The sequence below is a fragment of the Coregonus lavaretus genome, assembly GCF_964263955.1.
Source record: "Coregonus lavaretus genome assembly, chromosome: 19".
NCBI lineage: Eukaryota > Metazoa > Chordata > Actinopteri > Salmoniformes > Salmonidae > Coregonus > Coregonus lavaretus.
The window spans coordinates 34056127-34075383 of NC_140006.1; the positions used below are offsets into that span (position 1 = coordinate 34056127).

The 19257-nt window shown below is 44.6% G+C and overlaps 1 protein-coding gene across 2 annotated transcripts; it reads right to left on the bottom strand.

Moving 5' to 3' along the window:
* Window positions 1-4590: 4590 nt before the first annotated feature.
* Window positions 4591-19225, bottom strand: LOC311146871 (histone deacetylase complex subunit SAP130-like). 2 transcript variants are annotated; one of them, XM_084183486.1, is made up of 19 exons: window positions 19167-19225; window positions 17655-17782; window positions 17226-17503; window positions 16985-17146; window positions 16740-16845; window positions 16317-16560; window positions 13870-14108; window positions 13109-13204; window positions 12745-12856; window positions 12360-12478; window positions 11695-11973; window positions 11268-11442; window positions 11098-11148; window positions 10411-10763; window positions 9959-10183; window positions 9562-9687; window positions 7515-7618; window positions 7103-7216; window positions 4591-6711 (listed from the first exon to the last, which is right to left on the bottom strand). In XM_084183486.1, exons 2-19 carry the CDS (start codon window positions 17761-17763, stop codon window positions 6553-6555), a joined length of 3051 nt encoding a protein of 1016 aa, XP_084039612.1. In that variant the 5' UTR covers window positions 17764-17782; window positions 19167-19225; the 3' UTR covers window positions 4591-6552. The 2 variants fall into 2 exon arrangements, with proteins under 2 accessions (XP_084039612.1, XP_084039613.1); XM_084183487.1 differs by having other exon boundaries at window positions 16985-17140; window positions 19167-19221.
* Window positions 19226-19257: the final 32 nt, after the last annotated feature.

The following is a 19257-nucleotide window of genomic DNA, read 5'->3' on the forward strand; positions in this document are numbered from 1 at the left end:
CACACAGAGTGTTTCTTGGTAGTCTTAAACAAATCTACTTTGAAACAAAATTATACACCTCACACACATGGTTATGGGCTTTAAAAAAAGAAGACACCTGCACCATGTCAGATATAAAGTTGAAATATATTCAATTTTGAGTTTGCATCCCAATATTACACTTTATATACATTTACATTTGACATTTTAGTCATTTAGCAGACGCTCTTATCCAGAGCGACTTACAGTTAGTGAGTGCATACATTTTTTTCATACTGGCCCCCCGTGGGAAACGAACCCACAACCCTGGCGTTGCAAGCGCCATGCTCTACCAACTGAGCTACACGGGGCATCACAGAAGACTGAACTATAACAATACTGTTTGACATAGAAACACCTGATCTTTTTATTTATTTATTTAAATAATGTTGATTAATTATGAAATTATGAAACATATTAATAACATTCCACCCATGAGGCCACTAGGTCATTTGAATGCAGGGCTATAGTGTATGCTGGATGTATGAGGAAAAGTCCCTTCATCTGTGAGAAATGTTTATCCTATACCTCTTTAGCAGATACATAAGGGAAAAGAGGAAGAGAAAGTGGAGGAGGAAGAAAATATTTCCCAGACACGATCCACCAGTAGCATCGCAGTCGAAGATCTAGACTTCTACCACCCCGACCCCTTCATTCACTGTGAATCTGAATGTGAGCATCTGTTCTCTGTTCCATATGCTTTGATGATGATGATGGTACGGATGAAGATGATAACGGTGAAGATGATAATGAAGATGATGGTGGTGATGATGATGATGGTGGTGGTTGTGGTGATACTGAAGATAATGATGCTTGTGATTATGATGATGATGATGGTGGTGGTGCTCATTTTCTTTTTCCAGATGACCTTTTCAAAGATGATAACCTCTTTGCCAAGACATATAAATCTGGTGAGTGACATTCATATATAAAACTTTGAGAATATGATTGATTGATTATGATGATATGCTACAGCATTATCCAGGCCTCTAATTCTATTGCGACTGATCCTTTCTCCTAGATGATGACCCGTTCAAAGGCACGGACCCCTTCGCTGCAGACATCCTCTTCCGAGAGGGGACAGAGGAGCCATATCCATCCACTGACCCTTTCCCAGACACTACTGCCCGCCTGGAACCTGGATCTAACGAGGTGACAGACAACAGCCTCTCCTGCGCTGAAAACAAAGCCTCTACCGGCACCCAGTGCTTTGAGTCAGAGTTCCCCGACGAGGATGAATCCAGTGACATAGAAATCAGTTACAGCAGGGAGGATCTGGACACTGTTCACACGGACGCTGTTGAACTCTCCTTCGTTGAGCCCAAAACCTTGATCATGACCGAACGCTTGGGTTTCAAGCCCATCTACGCAGCTCAAACCTGTTCTTTGGACACTGAATTAGATGACGTAGATGAACGCGGCGTAGCTTCGGGACGCAAACCCTTCAGTGAAGCATCCAGGGCCAACACCTGGGCTGCCGGGCCCAACTTCTCCACCGAATCGGACCCCAATGGATACGAGTTTAACATCAATGCAGTATCCCCACCTTCCGACATAGAAGAGATCGACATCACTCTTGGATCTATACGGGTTGACTTTGACGTTGTGTGTGACTCTGTGGAACTCAGCTACCCTGTTGGGATTCAGGCTTGTGACTCAGAACCTGCCGGAACAGGTGGATGCGACCTTCCTGAACCCAGCCCTCCTGTGCCCACCCGCCCGGTCCGTCCACCTAGACGCCTCAAAGGGGGAGCGTCAGCTGACCTTGTAGAAGAGCCAGACACTCCCAAAGCTGAACGCTGTGATCCAGGTTCTTCCAACCGCTCAGCTGATTCAGAGCTGGACAGTGCTATCGGGATGGACCCTCTCACCAGCTCAGCTGAACACAACAGTAAATTCAGCTTCAGCAACAACAGTCTCGAGCTGAACTATGAACCCAGTTGTCAAACTTCTTACAACTATGGATTCAAACTCAGCCCCGAACACCACAGTGAAGAGATTCTCGATCCTTTTGGCACTGAACTAAGTGATGAAGAAGCCGACAACCAAGCTTCATTTGATCCGTACGAATTTGAGCCTACCGCTCAACCTGAGACCCAAGACGAGTTTGACCCTTACGAGTTTGGACAAACCTCTCATGCCACCAACCAAGACACATTTGACCCCTATGGTTTCAAACTCGTACGTTTTGAGACTGACAACCAAGCTATTGTCGACCTACACAGCGGCGATGGTACCAACCTTAAAGACAACAATAACAGAACCAAAAGGGACCCCTTTAGCTTTGATTTCAGTAACGCAGCATCAATGGACCCCTATAGTTCAGAACCCAGTAATACTGCAACAATGGACCTCCTAGGTCTGGAACTCAGCAGAGCCAACAGTGTTGCTGAGTCAGACTGTAACAATCCTACAGCGTCTGACCCATTAGGAACAGTACAAACCATGGCAACTGGAAGCAACCTATTAGACCTGGACCTTGTGTTTGGAAGCAGTAGTTATGGTAACCCTGAGGTCGCCCCTGACCTCGACCCCTGTGAGCCTAGACCGGGAAACCCCGCTGGTCCAGACAACTTTGCGTTCAGAGCGAGAGACACCGCCCACTCTGAGTCTGTTTCTGACTGGATGACTATTAAGGTCAGTGGCTCTGTTGTTTGATACTCTGGGAACATGTGTGTACTGGATGTGTGAGTGTGTTTACTGTATGGTTGCGCATGTGGTGTACTGTAAGCAGGGGTGTGTAGCTGTGCGTTCGTGTGCAAGAAAGGCGTGTGTGTGTGTGTGTGTGTGTGTGTGTGTTTGTTTGTGCATGTGTGCATATTTGACTGTTTACGATCCAGTGACAATAACTTCATTTGTATTCTTGCCTCACAGACCAACTCCAGGGAGTCCTTGTCCTTCGGGCCAGTCAACCCCCGCACACGCAGCCTGGACAAATGAACCATTCCCTGGGAAGAAGTCACCAGTCTGGCCAGGAGTGTACTGCAGGATAGCCCAACGATGGGGAAGTAGATGGAAAGATAGGAGGTGAAGGAAGGAATGAGAGAAAAAAGAGAGTGTCTCTTTTCACCAAGCTGGCAGGATTCACCTTCACCCCTAGTCATTGCATTGATTTAAAAATGATCGATATGTTCATTGAAAATCATAATTTCATTGTTCTAATCTATGAGTTATTAATTGATGATGGTTGCTTTGCAGTTGTAAGGCGTTGGTTCATTCTACACCCTGTTATAGGTGCAATATAGTACTGAATCTGGGTCCAGATATAGGTAGAGGTGAGAATATACAATTCCACATCCCTGAGACCTCAAATGTAAGTTTATTATCCTGTTTATCTTGAAACTCTTTAACCATCCATCCTTTATCCATCCTTTATCAGAAATATATGAGGTGTCAAGGGATAGGGTAAAGGGTGGAGTGAATAATTTGGAATTGAGCTTTCTGCAAATACAACCAATAATATTTGATGGAGGTGAGCAAACCAGGTTGGTAGAATGCAGGGTCTGAGCTTTTTTATGTTTGAGCATTATGTGTCAACTGTAAATTAATAGTTGAATCGTTTTTAAGTAAAGCCAACTGTGGCTAATACAAATTGTTAGATTAATGTTTAAAACCCCTTGGACCTTGCACGCCCGATTTGCCCTCCTGGTTAGCTATATTATATTCTAACGACCAATGTGACATGGTGTGAGCCATACCTTCAACAAATGTGTGTCTATGTACATCTGTATGTACTTTCTCAGACCCCCTGGGCCAGTAATACATAGATAAATGTAGGAACTACAAGGTGAGTGAGTGTCTGATCTTACACCCATCTTACACCCTTGTAACTTAGGGCTCTATTCAATCAGATCTGCTTTAGCCAACTTCAGCATAGCGGTTGTTTTGGCAGTGTCAGAGGTGGAACTGTGTTAGAGCTGTCAAATCCACAAGCAGCTCCTGGCATTATACATTTTAGTCATTTAGCAGACGCTCTTATCCAGAGCGACTTACAGGAGCAATTAGGGTTAAGTGCCTTGCTCAAGGGCACATCAACAGATTTTTCACCTAGTCGGCTCGGGGATTAGAACCAGCGACCTTTCGGTTACTGGCACAACGCTCTTAACCACTAAGCTACCTGCCACCCTACCTAAAGCAGACATTACCATTGGCTGCACGGAATCACATTAAGAGAAATCCCATGCAGCTTTGTATACAAGTTTCGAACACTGGAATGTGAGATGTAATCTACACCTTGATTAGGCTGATAGAAATCCTAATTTTGTTTAATGATTTTGAGCATAATTATTTCTATATATACACACTTTCTCGTTCTGAACGTCTAACGCGAGTGGGACAGATGTGGCTTCGTAACAATGATCAAGAGCAGCTGCTCACCGATTTGAGAGCTCCAACGCAGTTACTCCTCCGACACCGCCAAAACATCAGCTATGCGGGTGTCGGCTATCGCCAATTAACGCTTGATCTGATTGAATCTAGGCCTTAACTGTTCGTCCAGTGTGCAAATATATGTCGTTACAAAATGGATTCCCATTTCTGCATACTGGTACTGCAAATATAACATGCCATATGCTTAGTACAAAGTGTCTTTATTGCAGTGATTGGGAATGGCAAAAGAAACACAAACAGAAAGTAAGAATCTAGACCCAACTGCATGTAATACACATTCAGCTACATGAAAAACACACAAACAAACCTGCTTGGTCAAATTAAAATGAAGTGCATATAATCAAAGAAAACTAAATCTACTTTATTTTTTACACATAAAACATTAAAGAATGTATAGATACATTGTGTGTATATGCACAATATGGGCCTATGTAGACAATTTCAGCTCGTTTCATACCGTTTTTAATCCAAATTTTATACTCAAAACTTGATTTAGTTGATACTATACAGCATCAACAAGATGGCTTTTAAAAAATGCACACAAAATAACCTTCCTGCCACTGAGAATCGTGTTCAGAAGCTACAGCTGACCTTGATGTAATCAACTACCATACCCCACAATGGTGTCGGGAGTGCAAATAATGGCATCGCTTTTGATGAGTGGGTATACTAATATATTCACAGTTCATATTGCCCGTACAAAAAAAGATTGCAGTTTTGAAACTGCAGTCTACTGTGGTATTTTGGAGCAATACTGCAGTTATACTGCACTCAGACTGCAATCTTTTTTTCGTAAGGGTGTTTTGAAAAACATCCACTCACCCTTAAATAACTTGTGTTCTTCAGCAAATAACTTTATAACGAGACACTCCTCATTGACTGTCCAGCAATATTTTTGCATGATTAGATACTTAGAATTAGAACAGCAATAGACATGTAGTGACTATGAGGACAACAGATCTTGATTTTACTTTTATGTAGACTCATGGAGTCAACCACCATCAGAGGCATCATACTGCATGATTGAGGAGATTTAAATGTGCCATGCGGTAGAAACATCAGCGCTTTCGAAACGGGGACCTAAACCTAAGAAGTTAACTCGGACAACTGAGGCACCTAAACAAGGCACTGAACAGCACAGAGCACAGAGCTTGTATTGTTCCACATAATGTGATGGAAAACTACTCTCTGCTATTTCTTCATTTGAAATGTCAGACTGACAAGAATAAACACTTGCAGTTTTAGTATCTTTCCGTTTACCCAAAAAACCAAAATAAGACTTATTCAACATTCCAAGCTTACGCCCCAGAAAGTACATTGTCCCGATAGGAGTTTGATTGGGTTTATAGACAGTGTAGTCAAAAAGGCACCCCTTAAACATTTTACTCCCAAATGACAGTTGCACTTTCTTTTACAATCTGTATTTACTAGAGAATACATTTAGCCTGGGGTCAAATACTTAAGCTGTACTTGATTTAGTTTGCCAGACATCTAACTCAAAGTTAAAACAAGCACATGGCAAAGTATTTGACATATATTCGTCCCAAGATCTATTGAATACTGTGATATACAACACTCTTTCCTTGGACTGTAGTGACATTTCCAATGACTGAACTTGGTAGCATACTTGTGATTTTTCAGGAGTGAAGTATGGATAAATACACTACTGATTTACACATTTATTACACAATAAGTACTTGATGATAGTTTAATAAACAACCCATATTGATCACACAATGTTCCAGGGTATCAATTGAACAGACACGGCATCCCCGCTAGACCATCCTTCAACCAATCGAAATCATAATAATTCTGCCAACCATCCAATCAACAACTGAGAACATACCAACGTCCTGATACGGGCTTAATACTTGTACATTCCTGTCCTTTGACAAGCTCCTCCCTTGGACGTAGTGGAAGCGTGTCTGTTCCTAATCGGTTCCTTCTGCCGACCACTTGGTTATCAGTTCTAGGTCAAGCGTAGTCGGACGGTTGCGCACACCTAACGAGTAACCCCAGACACCATACTGACTCAAATCTACCAGTGGTCCATGGTCATATCAGTGAGGGGTGTAGACTAGAGCCGTTCTCAGAAAGACAAGGGTACAGGTGGTTAGCCTTTGCCCCCCCCCTCCCCCCTCTGTTCTAGGCTTTGTCCTTGCGCTTCAGCTTGTTGACTTTCTTCGCTCCGCCGTTCTTGTTGATTAGCTTCATGACTTTCTCCTTGTGGTCCAGCACCTTCATCATGGCATCTCTAGCCTCAGTGATCTGGTCCATCACCAGCTTACAGCGCTGCATGTTACCCTGGGGGAGGGGAGGGAGAGACAATTCAAGATGGCTGACTGACATTCATAACAAAGGCACAGGTAGAATTTCCATTGAGCCCTCAGAAATTATATACACCTGCCTGTGGAATTGATTAAAAAATGAGACCAAATACTGCTACAGGGCGGCATGCCTGGTTTTAATCAGAGTGTAGTAGCAGTGTTTATGGGAATAGTGAGTTCTTAGATATTGTGATTAAACTTGTGCTCAGTCAGATAGTGATGAGAAAAACCTGTTTGGTTTGTAGGTTATAACTAAGGCCTAGAGTTTTTCCTGGTCAAGTCAAGCGGTCTGGGAAAACTCTGGGTCTCCCCATGAGCAGCAGAAGTGCATGGATTTCCTTTGTGTTGTTGCGTGTATGACCTCTGACCTGTATGAGCTCGTTGATACGGTGCAGGTCATCATCTGACCCGGCCTTCTTCTTTGGGATCAGGCCCTCTTGGAGGGTAGTGAGGCGGCTGTACACATCATGCTCCAGATTAGTCTGGGGATAGAGAGGGGAGACAACATGACTGATGTCACTACTGACTGCTAATCGGGAGGACAGTTACTGTATCTTGTATAAGAAGATTTAGATATATAGAGCCCCTTCATTGTCTTCTGACAGCTACATCATATAACGTGACGCGTTGCCATGAAGCACCATCAGTGAGACAATGAGATCCACTTGGATAACATTTTCAAGAGTCACCCCTTTTCGCTCCATTTTCATAACTCTTAGGTTCTCTTTTCGTCGTGCTTAAAATTCAGCATACTGCACGTAAAAGGGAAGTGTTTCTCACCAGCTGCATGAGCTGTGCAGCACACAAGTGCATCTTCCAGCCCTGGGCTCTGCACACCACCCCCTTCTGATTGGCTACGTCCTGCAGGGTGCCCTTCTTCTCCTCTGAAACCATGACAACACACCAATAACCCAATGAGTCCCACACCATTAACCCAATGAGTCCCACACCATTAACCCAATGAGCTACAGACTTCCGTGTTGTACCATTGGATTCGTCCAGTTCTTCTGCATCCGTAGATAACAGGGGCTGAGCTAGAATGGTGTTTGAGACATCCCTGAATGGTTTGAGCTACGAACTATTAAAAAGCTATTTATGAAAAGACTCAAGAACATGTAACATGTTTTGCTCTATGACGCTCACAAGCCACACAAGAGCCATTAGAAGGTAAGGGGTTCTTCTACATTGAAGATTGTAGGAAATCCCAGGACATAGTGTCTATAATACTGTAATAAGCTCACAGGTGCTGTCACAAACTCCAAACAGTTGTCACGGACTAGTTGGATTTTCCAGTGAGCAAACAATTTCTGTACTTACAGCATTCATATAAATTAATTTTGAAATCAGGTTTTGGCTTTGGCAGATATTTTTCTTATTGACATTTGTCAATACAATTCATGAATGCAACGGTTTGTCAAATTGTTTTGTGTTCTACTTGTAGCCCTGGTTATCCTGAAAATAAAATGGTAAAACACTTAATTGTGAAGCTAAATAGAAGGGCTGGACATCCACATAAATGAAAGTCAGATAAATGAAAATCCGATTTTTGCTTGGGGCTCGGGACTGATAGGGTTAAGGCATATTCTAATATAATCATACAGTATTACCTTCAACAACACACCATTAAGCCATATTATAATATAATACAGGTATTTTTCTGGATCAAAAAGGGGCGTCAGTGCGGGATCTTTTAAATAACATTTTAGAGGCCCCCCATCTTGGCGGTGTAGACATTTTAGCATTTAAGCCAATTTCCTACAATTCTATAAATTTCCCCATGGAGCTGAGAATTTTTTTTGCAGTTTTAAAGCTAGTTTCCTGCAATTCTATGCATTTTGCCATGGCTTGTGGTGTTCTTTTGCTCAAACATAATAACAAAATCAATGCTGATAAAATCATTGTTTTTGGAATTTTCAATTCTCCCTGACTGTCTAGCTTTTATTTTGGTGATTGTTAGTTCTCAAGGATTATATTATTTAAAGATATATAGGTCCATTATCTTTTCTACATCCTTTATATCTGGTTTTAGTCGTTTAAGTTTACACTGAAAGCGTTTTTCCATCCCGAAAATGTAGAAATATATAAAAAATATTTTTACCACTGTTTGGACTTGGCGACCCGAGAAAAAACATTTAGGTGGCCCGCCCAAGGATTATATAGGCAGAAAAATCCCTGTAATAATACAGTAATACCTTCAACAACACACACCATTAAAATATTTAACTATAATTAGGGCCAGGAGTTTTTCCTGGTCAGGTCAAGTGGTTAGGAAAATCTCTAGACCCTAGTCATACAATATTTGTGCTTTGAAAGTGACTGGTCAATTGCTAGCAACCAACGCTGGAGACTACTAAAACAGAACAGTGGAATGAACTGGTGTTTTTCTCCCACTAGCGTTGCTAATGAAAAGTTCTAACAATGATGTGATGCCAACAAATGACACATTTGCTTTCATAGCATACTAATAATTCCTTTCGGTTTTGCTTCACAGTGCACATAGCACAATAGAAAGAAGTCCTCTTGGTTTGTGTGTATGCTAAATGTTTTCCTATGTATGCACTCTGGTGAGAATAATAACCTTGTGTGATGTTGTAATAATTGTTGTGTCATTTAGATTGTCCAAACAAAACAATGAATAAACAGTTCAACGTCAAAAAGCCTCCATTTCAGTCCACAATAAGCACTTTTCAGTCCCACAAGAAGCGCAATTCAGTCCCACAAGAAGCACATTTCAGTGCCACAACAAGCTCTTAGAACCCAGAATGTATGAAAATTCTTTATAAATACAGTTATCATTGAATGTTATCAATAATAAAGACGGTCTGACCTTTGACCCGGATGTCACTGTATCTCTGGAAGTGGTGGTAGGCAGCCTTCCAGGGGTTCCTGTAGTGGCGGAGAAGGGTGACCGGGGGGCGAGCACGGGTGGGGACATAACGCACACCCTCCTCATCTGCAGGGCAGAGAAACACAGTGGTCACTCACGGGGTTAATATGGCTGTTCTTGTACAAGTCTTGTCCTTACAGACTAGTGAATCTTTAGACATGACATGCACAACCGGAGTAGACTCTAGCCAATTATGATTTATTGTCTGAAAATAAGGAGAATGCAATAAACATTATGGAAGACTGCAGTTAACTTGAGCCCCTTTCCAAGTTACTGAGGCTAGTTTACCGTTCACTTGAATAAATCGCTCACACACCCAAAAGGGATGTTCCCTTACCTATGTACTCCTTGGGGGGCGACTTGCGTTTCTCAGGCCTCATGCTGTGTGGTCTGACCAGGACCTTCTCCTCGTCTGTGCTGTTGGTCTCCATCATCTCGCTCTCCTCCGTGGAGATGACGTGCTGCTGCTTCCGGGGCTTCTTCCTGGGGGAGGCCCCGGGGATCCCGTCCCCACCGGGCATCATGGACAACATGGGGGTGCCGCCATGGGGCATAGGGGGACCTGGAGGGAGAGGAGGGGCCAGGAAGGAAGAGATGTTCAGGGCCCGTATTCACAAAGTGTCTCAGACTAGGAATAATGATCTAGGATCAGGCCCGCCACCTTATTCATTATGATTTAAAAGGTAAACCGATCCTACTGTATATCAGCAATAGGACACCAATAAAAAAAAGTTTTACAGACGATATAGGTTTTGGAGGTGACAAATACATTTTTCTATTCAAACAAACCTGCTTTGGAGGAATCCATAGGCTCCACTTCCTGCTTTATCTTGATCTCAGGGAGGGCGGAGCTTATTCCACATGCCGCTGTGCTACTGGCCGCTGCCTGTGTAGGCGGAACCACCACATTGGCCATAGACGAGATTGGTGGAGTAACGGCAGACATGGCGGGGCCAGGCTGGGAGTGTGGGGGTGCGGACACTGAGAGGAGGGTCTGGATTGGCTGAGAGGGGTGCTGGTGTGGCGGGGCTCTGGGGTGCTGCTGCTGCTGCTCATTGATCTGATGGCTGGGCAGCGCTTCCATGGACGACGACGTCAACGGTGGAGCCAGGGACACGTGGAGATCAGGCTTGTGCTTCATACTGGGTGAACAGGAAAAATATTAACCACACAATCATTTTAAAAGGTAATTCTTAACTACAAGATGTAGTTAAACGATACCAGCGTGTGTAATCAGCATGTACTGAGGATACCAGCGTGTGTAATCAGCATGTACTGAGGATACCAGCGTGTGTAATCAGCATGTACTGAGGATACCAGCGTGTGTAATCAGCATCTACTGAGGATACCAGCGTGTGTAATCAGCATGTACTGAGGATACCAGCGTGTGTAATCAGCATGTACTGAGGATACCAGCGTGTGTAATCAGCATCTACTCTGATCAGGGCCTACTAACAAGGTGCTGTGATGTCCTACCCTGATGCAGGCCTGATGGCCTCTGGGATCAGGTTCTTCCTCACAGCAGACCTTTATAGGGCAAACAGAAACAGGTTAGTGCTGGGCTGGAACAAAAACATACACACCCTGTAGCTCCCCAGGACCAGGATTTGTGAGTAGTAGCATCCAGAGGGGTTTTCTAAACTCACCCTTCGTTGGCAGGCTTCTTGCGTAGGATGCTAGGCCGGGGGGAGGACACTAGGGTGGGAGCACCAGGCCCAGTGTTCTGTGGGTGTGTCTGCCCCACGGAGGTGGGAGGGTGACCGCTGCCGAACGTCTGGCCAATGGGGTTGGCTACCAGAGTGGAGCCGTCTGCTAACACAACTAAGTAGAAAGAACAATGTTGATCTTAGCATACTTACCTTTCTCTGGATTGTGTGTCACATTACCGTGTTTTTTCCTCTCTCAAACAGATGACTAAATTATTTTGAAATAACAAATGAATATCATGAGAACTTTAGACAAGAAAGTGGACGAAATCTGTAGAATAGAATCTGATATGTATTCTATTCATAATATGTCAATCTCAGACCAGACACAAACTCAAAACTTAAACAGCTTTGTTCACCAACTCACCTGAGGTCTTGTTGTCATTGGCTGGCTGCTGTTGGTTGATGGGCGCTGGTTGGATGTTTTGCGCAGTGATCTGACCGGTGGCGGCATGCAGGCCCTGGGCGCTGATGGTGGTTGACTGGATGCCCTGCGTGGCCATGGCAGCGGGCTGGATGTTCTGCGTGTTGATCTGAGCGATGCGGTCCACCGTCATCAGCTGCATGGGGTTGAGGTGCACCGCCGACGCTACGCCCACACTGGTCTGGGTCTGCATGGCCGTGCCACTGGGGGCCTGAGGGGTTACTGTAGGGGTGACAGGAAACAGAGATGAGGGGTTGGGGTTGACACACAGGGTTGGAGACTTGTTTAGAGACAGATTAAACTAGCTCACAATTGGGTCGGACTCTGGCTTGGGAAGCAAGAACTAGAAACTAGTGATTTAATAATACAAAATGATAATTTGTCTTGATTGAAGTGAGAGTTGGTTCAGTACTTTGCATTATCTAGCATTATTAGCATTATCTAGCATTATCACCATCGAGACTATTATCAACATCTAGCATTATCATCACCATTATCACCATCATCATTATATAGCATTATTAGTCACACCCTGATAATTCCAAATATCTGATTGGTTACAGAGTCATATGGAAGCAGTGATTTAAATTGGGAGAGGTGAGTGGTACCTGGGTACTGTCGGATGGTGGACACAGAGCTGGTGATGGGGGTGTAGGTGTGTGTCAGAGGGTACGACGAAGAAGGATAGGTAGGCAGGAAGTACTGGAACTGCACTGGCACTGATTGCCTGTGGGGGGAAATGCATACCAAATAAATAAGATAAAAAACATAAAGCTTAAGTTTTCATAACATTTTCAACTTTCAACTACCAACCAGAAATGTAATCCAAGTACAGCAGAAATAAGGAGAAGAAGCCATTTGATATGAAGCCCAGGACAATCAAGCACCATCTAAGTGTTTTAATGTGCTATCCTCTGGGATCAGATACTCATCTTGTTGATGCATGTATTATCATCAACCCAAAAGAAAAATAAATCCGACCCCGTCTCTGACCTGTTGTCACTGCGGGCCTCCATGGTGATGGGGATCAGGTTGCCCCTCTCTCCAGGGTACTCCGGCTGGATCCTGGGCGAGGTGTGGGCTATCGGCTGGGGAACCACTTTAGCTGAAGAGGGTGGAGGTGGAATGGGTTACAATTAGTGGGGTGCAATTTTCATTTCACAACATAAAACCACTCCTTAGGGACTGGTGCTATCAATTCGGCAGTTGATAATTTAATGTGTCACTGTTTTTAATAGCCTCTCTACTCATATCAATTACTTATTAGATAAGTAAACATGACATGAAATGTGGAGTATGTTACTCCAGAGAGTAGCCTGGTGCCTTTGACTCCAACATTAATGATTGAGATACTTACCCACAGGGATGTTGGACGTGGTGACTGCTGTGGCGTGGGAGGAATGAGAGGGCATCGCCATGGTGACGATGTTACTGTTGGGGTGGGGTCCTGAGCCTGATAATGTGGTTATTACACCATTAAAACAGAATAAAGGAGACATTTAGTCTTGATAACTGTTCCCTATGCGTTTGCACAGCAAGCCGTATCGGTGCATTAAGTCTGACACCAACAGGCTCCTGAACAGCTTCTATCCCCAAGCCATAAGACTGCTGAATAGCTAACAGAATGGCTACACGGACTGAGTTGACCCTTGTATTTTTGCACTGATCTATGCACACTCACAGGACTCTACACACACACACCGACACACAAATAACATGCACACATTTATACTGACTCTACACACAAGCACTCACATACAATCATAATTTACACTGCTGCTACTCTTGTTTATCATATATCTGATGCCTAGTCACCTTACCCCTATACATATCTACCTCTATCACTCCAGTATCTTTGCACATTGTAAATATGGTATTGGAACTGATCATGTATATAGCTTTTTACTTTCTTGTGTTCTTATTTCTATTCCTCGTGTGTTTTTGTTCTACCTAATGTTATTTTTAGTACTACATTGATACTGATTACTACATTGTTGGGTTTGGAGCTTGCAAGAAAGGCATTTTACTGTACTTGTGCACGTGACATTAAAACTTGAATGATGCTGAAATGAAAATAGATGAGTTAGACCTATCTCTATCACAACAGTAGCATCATACCCGTAGTGCTAGGCGATGGAGCAGTATTGGTGGCTAATATGGGGGCAACAGTTGCTGCAGCGACAGGAGTCACATTGCTGAATATGGACTTCTGTGCCATGGTGTTGTACAGCTGGGGTTTCTGACCCCCAATGGCAGGGTGAGAGGGCAGGGTGATGCGTGTGGGGGTCTCCCGAGATTGGGGAGGACGCTGGATGCTCAGAGTGGCTGGAGGGGGGTGAATGGTCAGCCCTGGACGCCTGATGGAAGACAGCAAGAGGAGGGTTAACATTGGTTTTACATACACCTGCAATAGCTGATCTTACATACACTTGCAATAGCTGGAATAGCATTGGGCTCCAAAGAATTAACTATCTTGATACATTTACAAAACGTGGAGCTTAGTTGGTAGAGCATGGCGCTTGCAATGCCAGGATAGTGGGTTTGATTACTGGGACCACCCGGACATAAAACATTTAAAAAGACTGATGTATGCACTCATGACCAAGTCGGTTAGAATAAAGCATCTGCTAAATGGCATATACATTATAAACTTAGCAAAAAAAGAAACGTCATCTCACTGTCAAGTGCGTTTATTTTCAGCAAACTTAACATGTGGAAATATTTTTATGAACATAACAAGATTCAACAACTGAGACATAAACTGAACAACTTCCACAGACATGTGACTAACATAAATGGAATAATGTGTCCCTGAACAAAGGGGGGGTCAAAAGTAACAGTCAGTATCTGGTGTGGCCACCAGCTGCATTAAGTACTGCAGTGCATCTCCTCCTCATGGACTGCACCAGATTTGCCAGTTCTTGCTGTGAGATTTTACCCCACTCTTCCACCAAGGCACCAGCAAGTTCCCAGACATTTCTGGGGGGGAATGGCCCTAGCCCTCCGATCCAACAGGTCCCAGACGTGCTCAATGGAATTGAGATCCGGGCTCTTCGCTGGCCATGGCAGAACACTGACATTCCTGTCTTGCAGGAAATCGCGCACAGAACTAGCAGTATGGCTGGTGGCATTGTCATGCTGGAGGGTCATGTCAGGATGAGCCTGCAGGAAGGGTACCACATGAGGGAGGAGGATGTCTTCCCTGTAACGTACAGCGTTGAGATTGCCTGCAATGACAACAAGCTCAGTCCGATGATGCTGTGACACACCGCCCCAGACCATGACGGACACTCCACCTCCAAATCCATCCCGCTCCAGAGTACAGGCCTCGGTGTAACGCTCATTCCTTCGACGATAAACGCAAATCTGACCATCACCCCTGGTGAGACAAAACCGTGACTCGTCAGTGAAGAGCACTTTTTGCCAGTCCTGTCTGGGCCAGCGACGGTGGGTTTGTGCCCATAGGCGACGTTGTTGCCGGTGATGTATGGTGAGGACCTGCCTTACAACAGGCCTACAAGCCCTCAGTCCAGCCTCTCTCAGCCTATTGCGGACAGTCTGAGCACTGATGGAGGGATTGTGCGTTCCTGGTGTAACTCAGTTGTTGTTGCATTTACATTACATTTTACATTTTAGTCATTTAGCAGACGCTCTTATCCAGAGCGACTTACAGGAGCAATTAGGGTTAAGTGCCTTGCTCAAGGGCACATCGACAGATTTTTCACCTAGTCGGCTCGGGGATTAGAACCAGCAACCTTTCGGTTACTGGCACAACGCTCTTACCCACTAAGCTACCTGCCGCCCTGTCCCGCAGGTGTGATGTTCGGATGTACCGATACTGTGCAGGTGTTGTTACACGTGGTCTGCCACTGCGAGGACCATCAGCTGTCCGTCCTGTCTCCCTGTAGCGCTGTCTTAGGCGTCTCACAGTACGGACATTGCAATGTATTGCCCTGGCCACATCTGCAGTCCTCATGCCCCCTTGCAGCATGCCTAAGGCACGTTCACGCAGATGAGCAGGGACCCTGGGCATCTTTCTTTTGGTGTTAGTGTCTTAACAACCGTTCCACAGGTGTATGTTCATTCATTATTTATGGTTCATTGAACAAGCATCGCAGTGCTAACTTTGCCACTAGAGATCCTGGTTCGAATCCAGGCTCTGTCGCAGCCGGCCGCGACCGGGAGACTCATGGGCGGCGCACAATTGACCCAGCGTCGTCCAGGGTAGGGGAGGGAATGGCCGGCAGGGATGTAGCTCAGTTGATAGAGCATGGCGTTTGCAACGCCAGGGTTGCGGGTTCGATTCCCACAGGGGGCCAGTATAAAAAAAATATATATATATTCACTAACTGTAAGTCGCTCTGGATAAGAGCGTCTGCTAAATGACTAAAATGTAATGTAAAAAACAGTGTTTAAACCCTTTACAATGAAGATCTGTGAAATTATTTGGATTTTTAAGAATTATCTTTGAAAGACAGGGTCGTTTCTTTTTTTGCTGAGTTTATATGTTACAAAATAAAACAGTAAAAAAACAGTTCAAAGTTAATGCTTTGAGCATGTCGTACCCATGAACCATCTCTGCGGAGTGCGTGGCTGAGCTAACCACTGGGGACTGAGGCCTGGTGGCCGTTACCGGGGCAACCACCGTGGGCAACACAGCAGTGGACGTTGTTACTATTGGCCGGGACTGGATAGGCTGGTGGATGATGTGCTGGACAGTAGGTGGGCCAGTACCACTACCAGGACCTGTAACAGGTCTCAGTACGGTGGGTCCTTTGGAACTGGACATCACAGCAGCTGCAGCAGCTCCTGGAAACACACATGAACAACAGTTAGACATGTCTGTGCTTAGGATGTTTCTGCTGAGGACCTAGAGTGGGTTAAAATATGAACCAACCACTATGGTGTACTTTCTTTTGTCATGGTAAGCACCTTGACCATTTTCCGAATTATAAAAGTTTCTATCTGCTATGGGCTACGCAACTGACCTCTGGGTAGATGGGAGGTAAAGGTGTGCTGGGGGGTGCCGAGCTGCAGGGGCGGGCCGTTGCTGCGAATGATCTGCACATGATGGTGCAGGTTACTGGGGTTGCCCTGGAAACGCCACGCCCATGGACACAAAGCATTATAGATTTGGAACCACAATTTTCATCACGTCATCACATTGGGTAGACCTAAATAGGGTATATTATTTATAGGGTATATTACAACTGTAAACAACACCAGTCCTTACCTGTTGGCCACTGATAGTTGCTACAGGGATGCCAGGGGTCGGAGGCACAGTGCTCTCCAATGTTACAGTGACGTGGCTTGGCACCTTGGGTGGCAGGGAGATGTTGGCTGGTGCTGGGGCAATCACTCGACTGGGCATGGGCGACTTCAGAGATGACTGCACCTAAGAAAAGGTGAAAGATGAGATCAGGTAGGTTGAGGGCTAATGCAGCAGACAGAACTCTGAGCTCCCTCATCCATACCTTTATGGGTCCTTCAGCGAAGGCCAGAGGAAGGCCTTGGGGGATGTGTGGTGGAGGGGCTGACACTGTGACGGGCATGCCCTGCTGGAGGGGCAGGTGCTGAGGTAGTGTTGGGTGGTGACCCTGGGGGGGGCCGTGGACCTGGGCTTGGGGGTAAGGCCGGACCACCACTGTCTCCTGCTTGTCGTCTTTGAAGCTCGGTGCTCCACCACCACCGCTTGGGCGGTCATAGGGACTGTGGTCTGGGTGAGGGTCACGGCTGCTATCGTCTGCCCCACCTGTGGTACAAAGAGTTGGAGTACTAACCATTGTTATGCAGCAGACTTGACTGACCAATGCTTTCCCACACTTACTAACCACTGCAAATAGTTGTGATACAAAGCGAGATAGTTTTGCTGCGAGTTAGTTCAGCAGGTTGCATGATATTACCTATTGTGTTTGGTTGACTACTAGACACCATTGCAGTGTTTCCTCCAGGAATCTGTTTTTTTCCCATACCAGGAGGTATTCCCGGTCGTGAATATTGATGCGAACTCATCTTCTGACACAATTGATATCTATGCAATGAAGAGAACAATATTAAACTTGAAAGGTACAGGTAACTGCCAAAATAAAGGCGACACATTTTACATTACATTTTAGTCATTTAGCAGACACTCTTATCCAGAGCGACTTACAGTTAGTGAGTGCATACATTTTCATACTGGCCCCCCGTGGGAAACGAACCCACAACCCTGGCGTTGCAAGCGCCATGCTCTACCAACTGATCTACAGGGGACTAACCAACATAAAGTGTTTTAATAGGGCGTTGCGCCACAAAGAGCCACCAGAACAGCTTCTATGCGCCTTGGCATAGATTCTACAAGTGTCTTGGAACTCTATTCGAGGGATGCGACACCATTCTTCCACAATAAATTCTAGAATTTGGTGTTTTGTTGGAGGTGGAAAATGATGTCTCTTGCGCCGCTCCAGAATCTCCCATTAGTGTTCAGTTGAGATCTGGTGACTGAGACAGACACACACACTTTAAACCCCCTATGCTCCTTTGAGTCTCCTCTTTCAAAGTCACAGATCTCTTCTTATAGCCATGGTAGCCAAAATAATGGGCAACTGGGCATTTTTATACATGACCCTAAACATGATGTAATGTTAATTGCTTAATTAATTCAGGAACCAACCACACCTGTGTGGAAGCACCTGATTTCAATATACTTTGTATCGCTCATTTCCTCAAGTGTTTCCTTTATTTTGGCAGTTACCTGTGTGTAGCTAGCTATAGGTTCACAAATGAATTTAGTCAACATCTAAGCAGACATTATGAGTTCCATCTGACACAGTCAATGCTGTAATGCTTAGCTAAGTGCATTGACATCTGCAAGGATTTCTCTGCAAGTTCCAACCATATAGACATCAATAACTAGCTAACTTGATGGCCAACCTTTTGACTATGAACACTGTTTGCAGTGGACTGGATTCAAGCCAAGGATAACATTAGCTTACTACAACTTGAAAGCAGTCACTAGTTAGCAACTGTATAACGTTAAGTTAGCTTACTAGTCACTGACTTGCTAGTTTGTTGTTACTTCCATTAAGCCAGTGTGGGCTAGCAACTAACTAACCAACCAAGTTGAACAGACAGCTGAACTAACATCAGCTATTTTAGTCGATTTAAATCAAGGAAACAATACAAGTGTGGATGCTTCACGGAAGTCGTAGTAGATACAGTACACAGCTAGCTAACTACTAACATGAATTGAAATCGCGCCCTACTAGCTAACAATGCTAGAAGCTAGCTAAATTGTGCATTATGTCATTGAACTAACAATAATCAACACTTTTTTGATCAACCCATTCATCAGAAAGACGTACATTCATCTGCAATTATTATTGGTGGTTACTAAGAAACAGTACGATTATATTCAACCAGCAACAAGAACATACCTTGTTTGTGATCAGGAATCTCCATCCGTGTCCTTCTACTACGCGCGTGTTCCACAAGCATCACTATTTCAGAACTTCCGGTTTTCAGTGA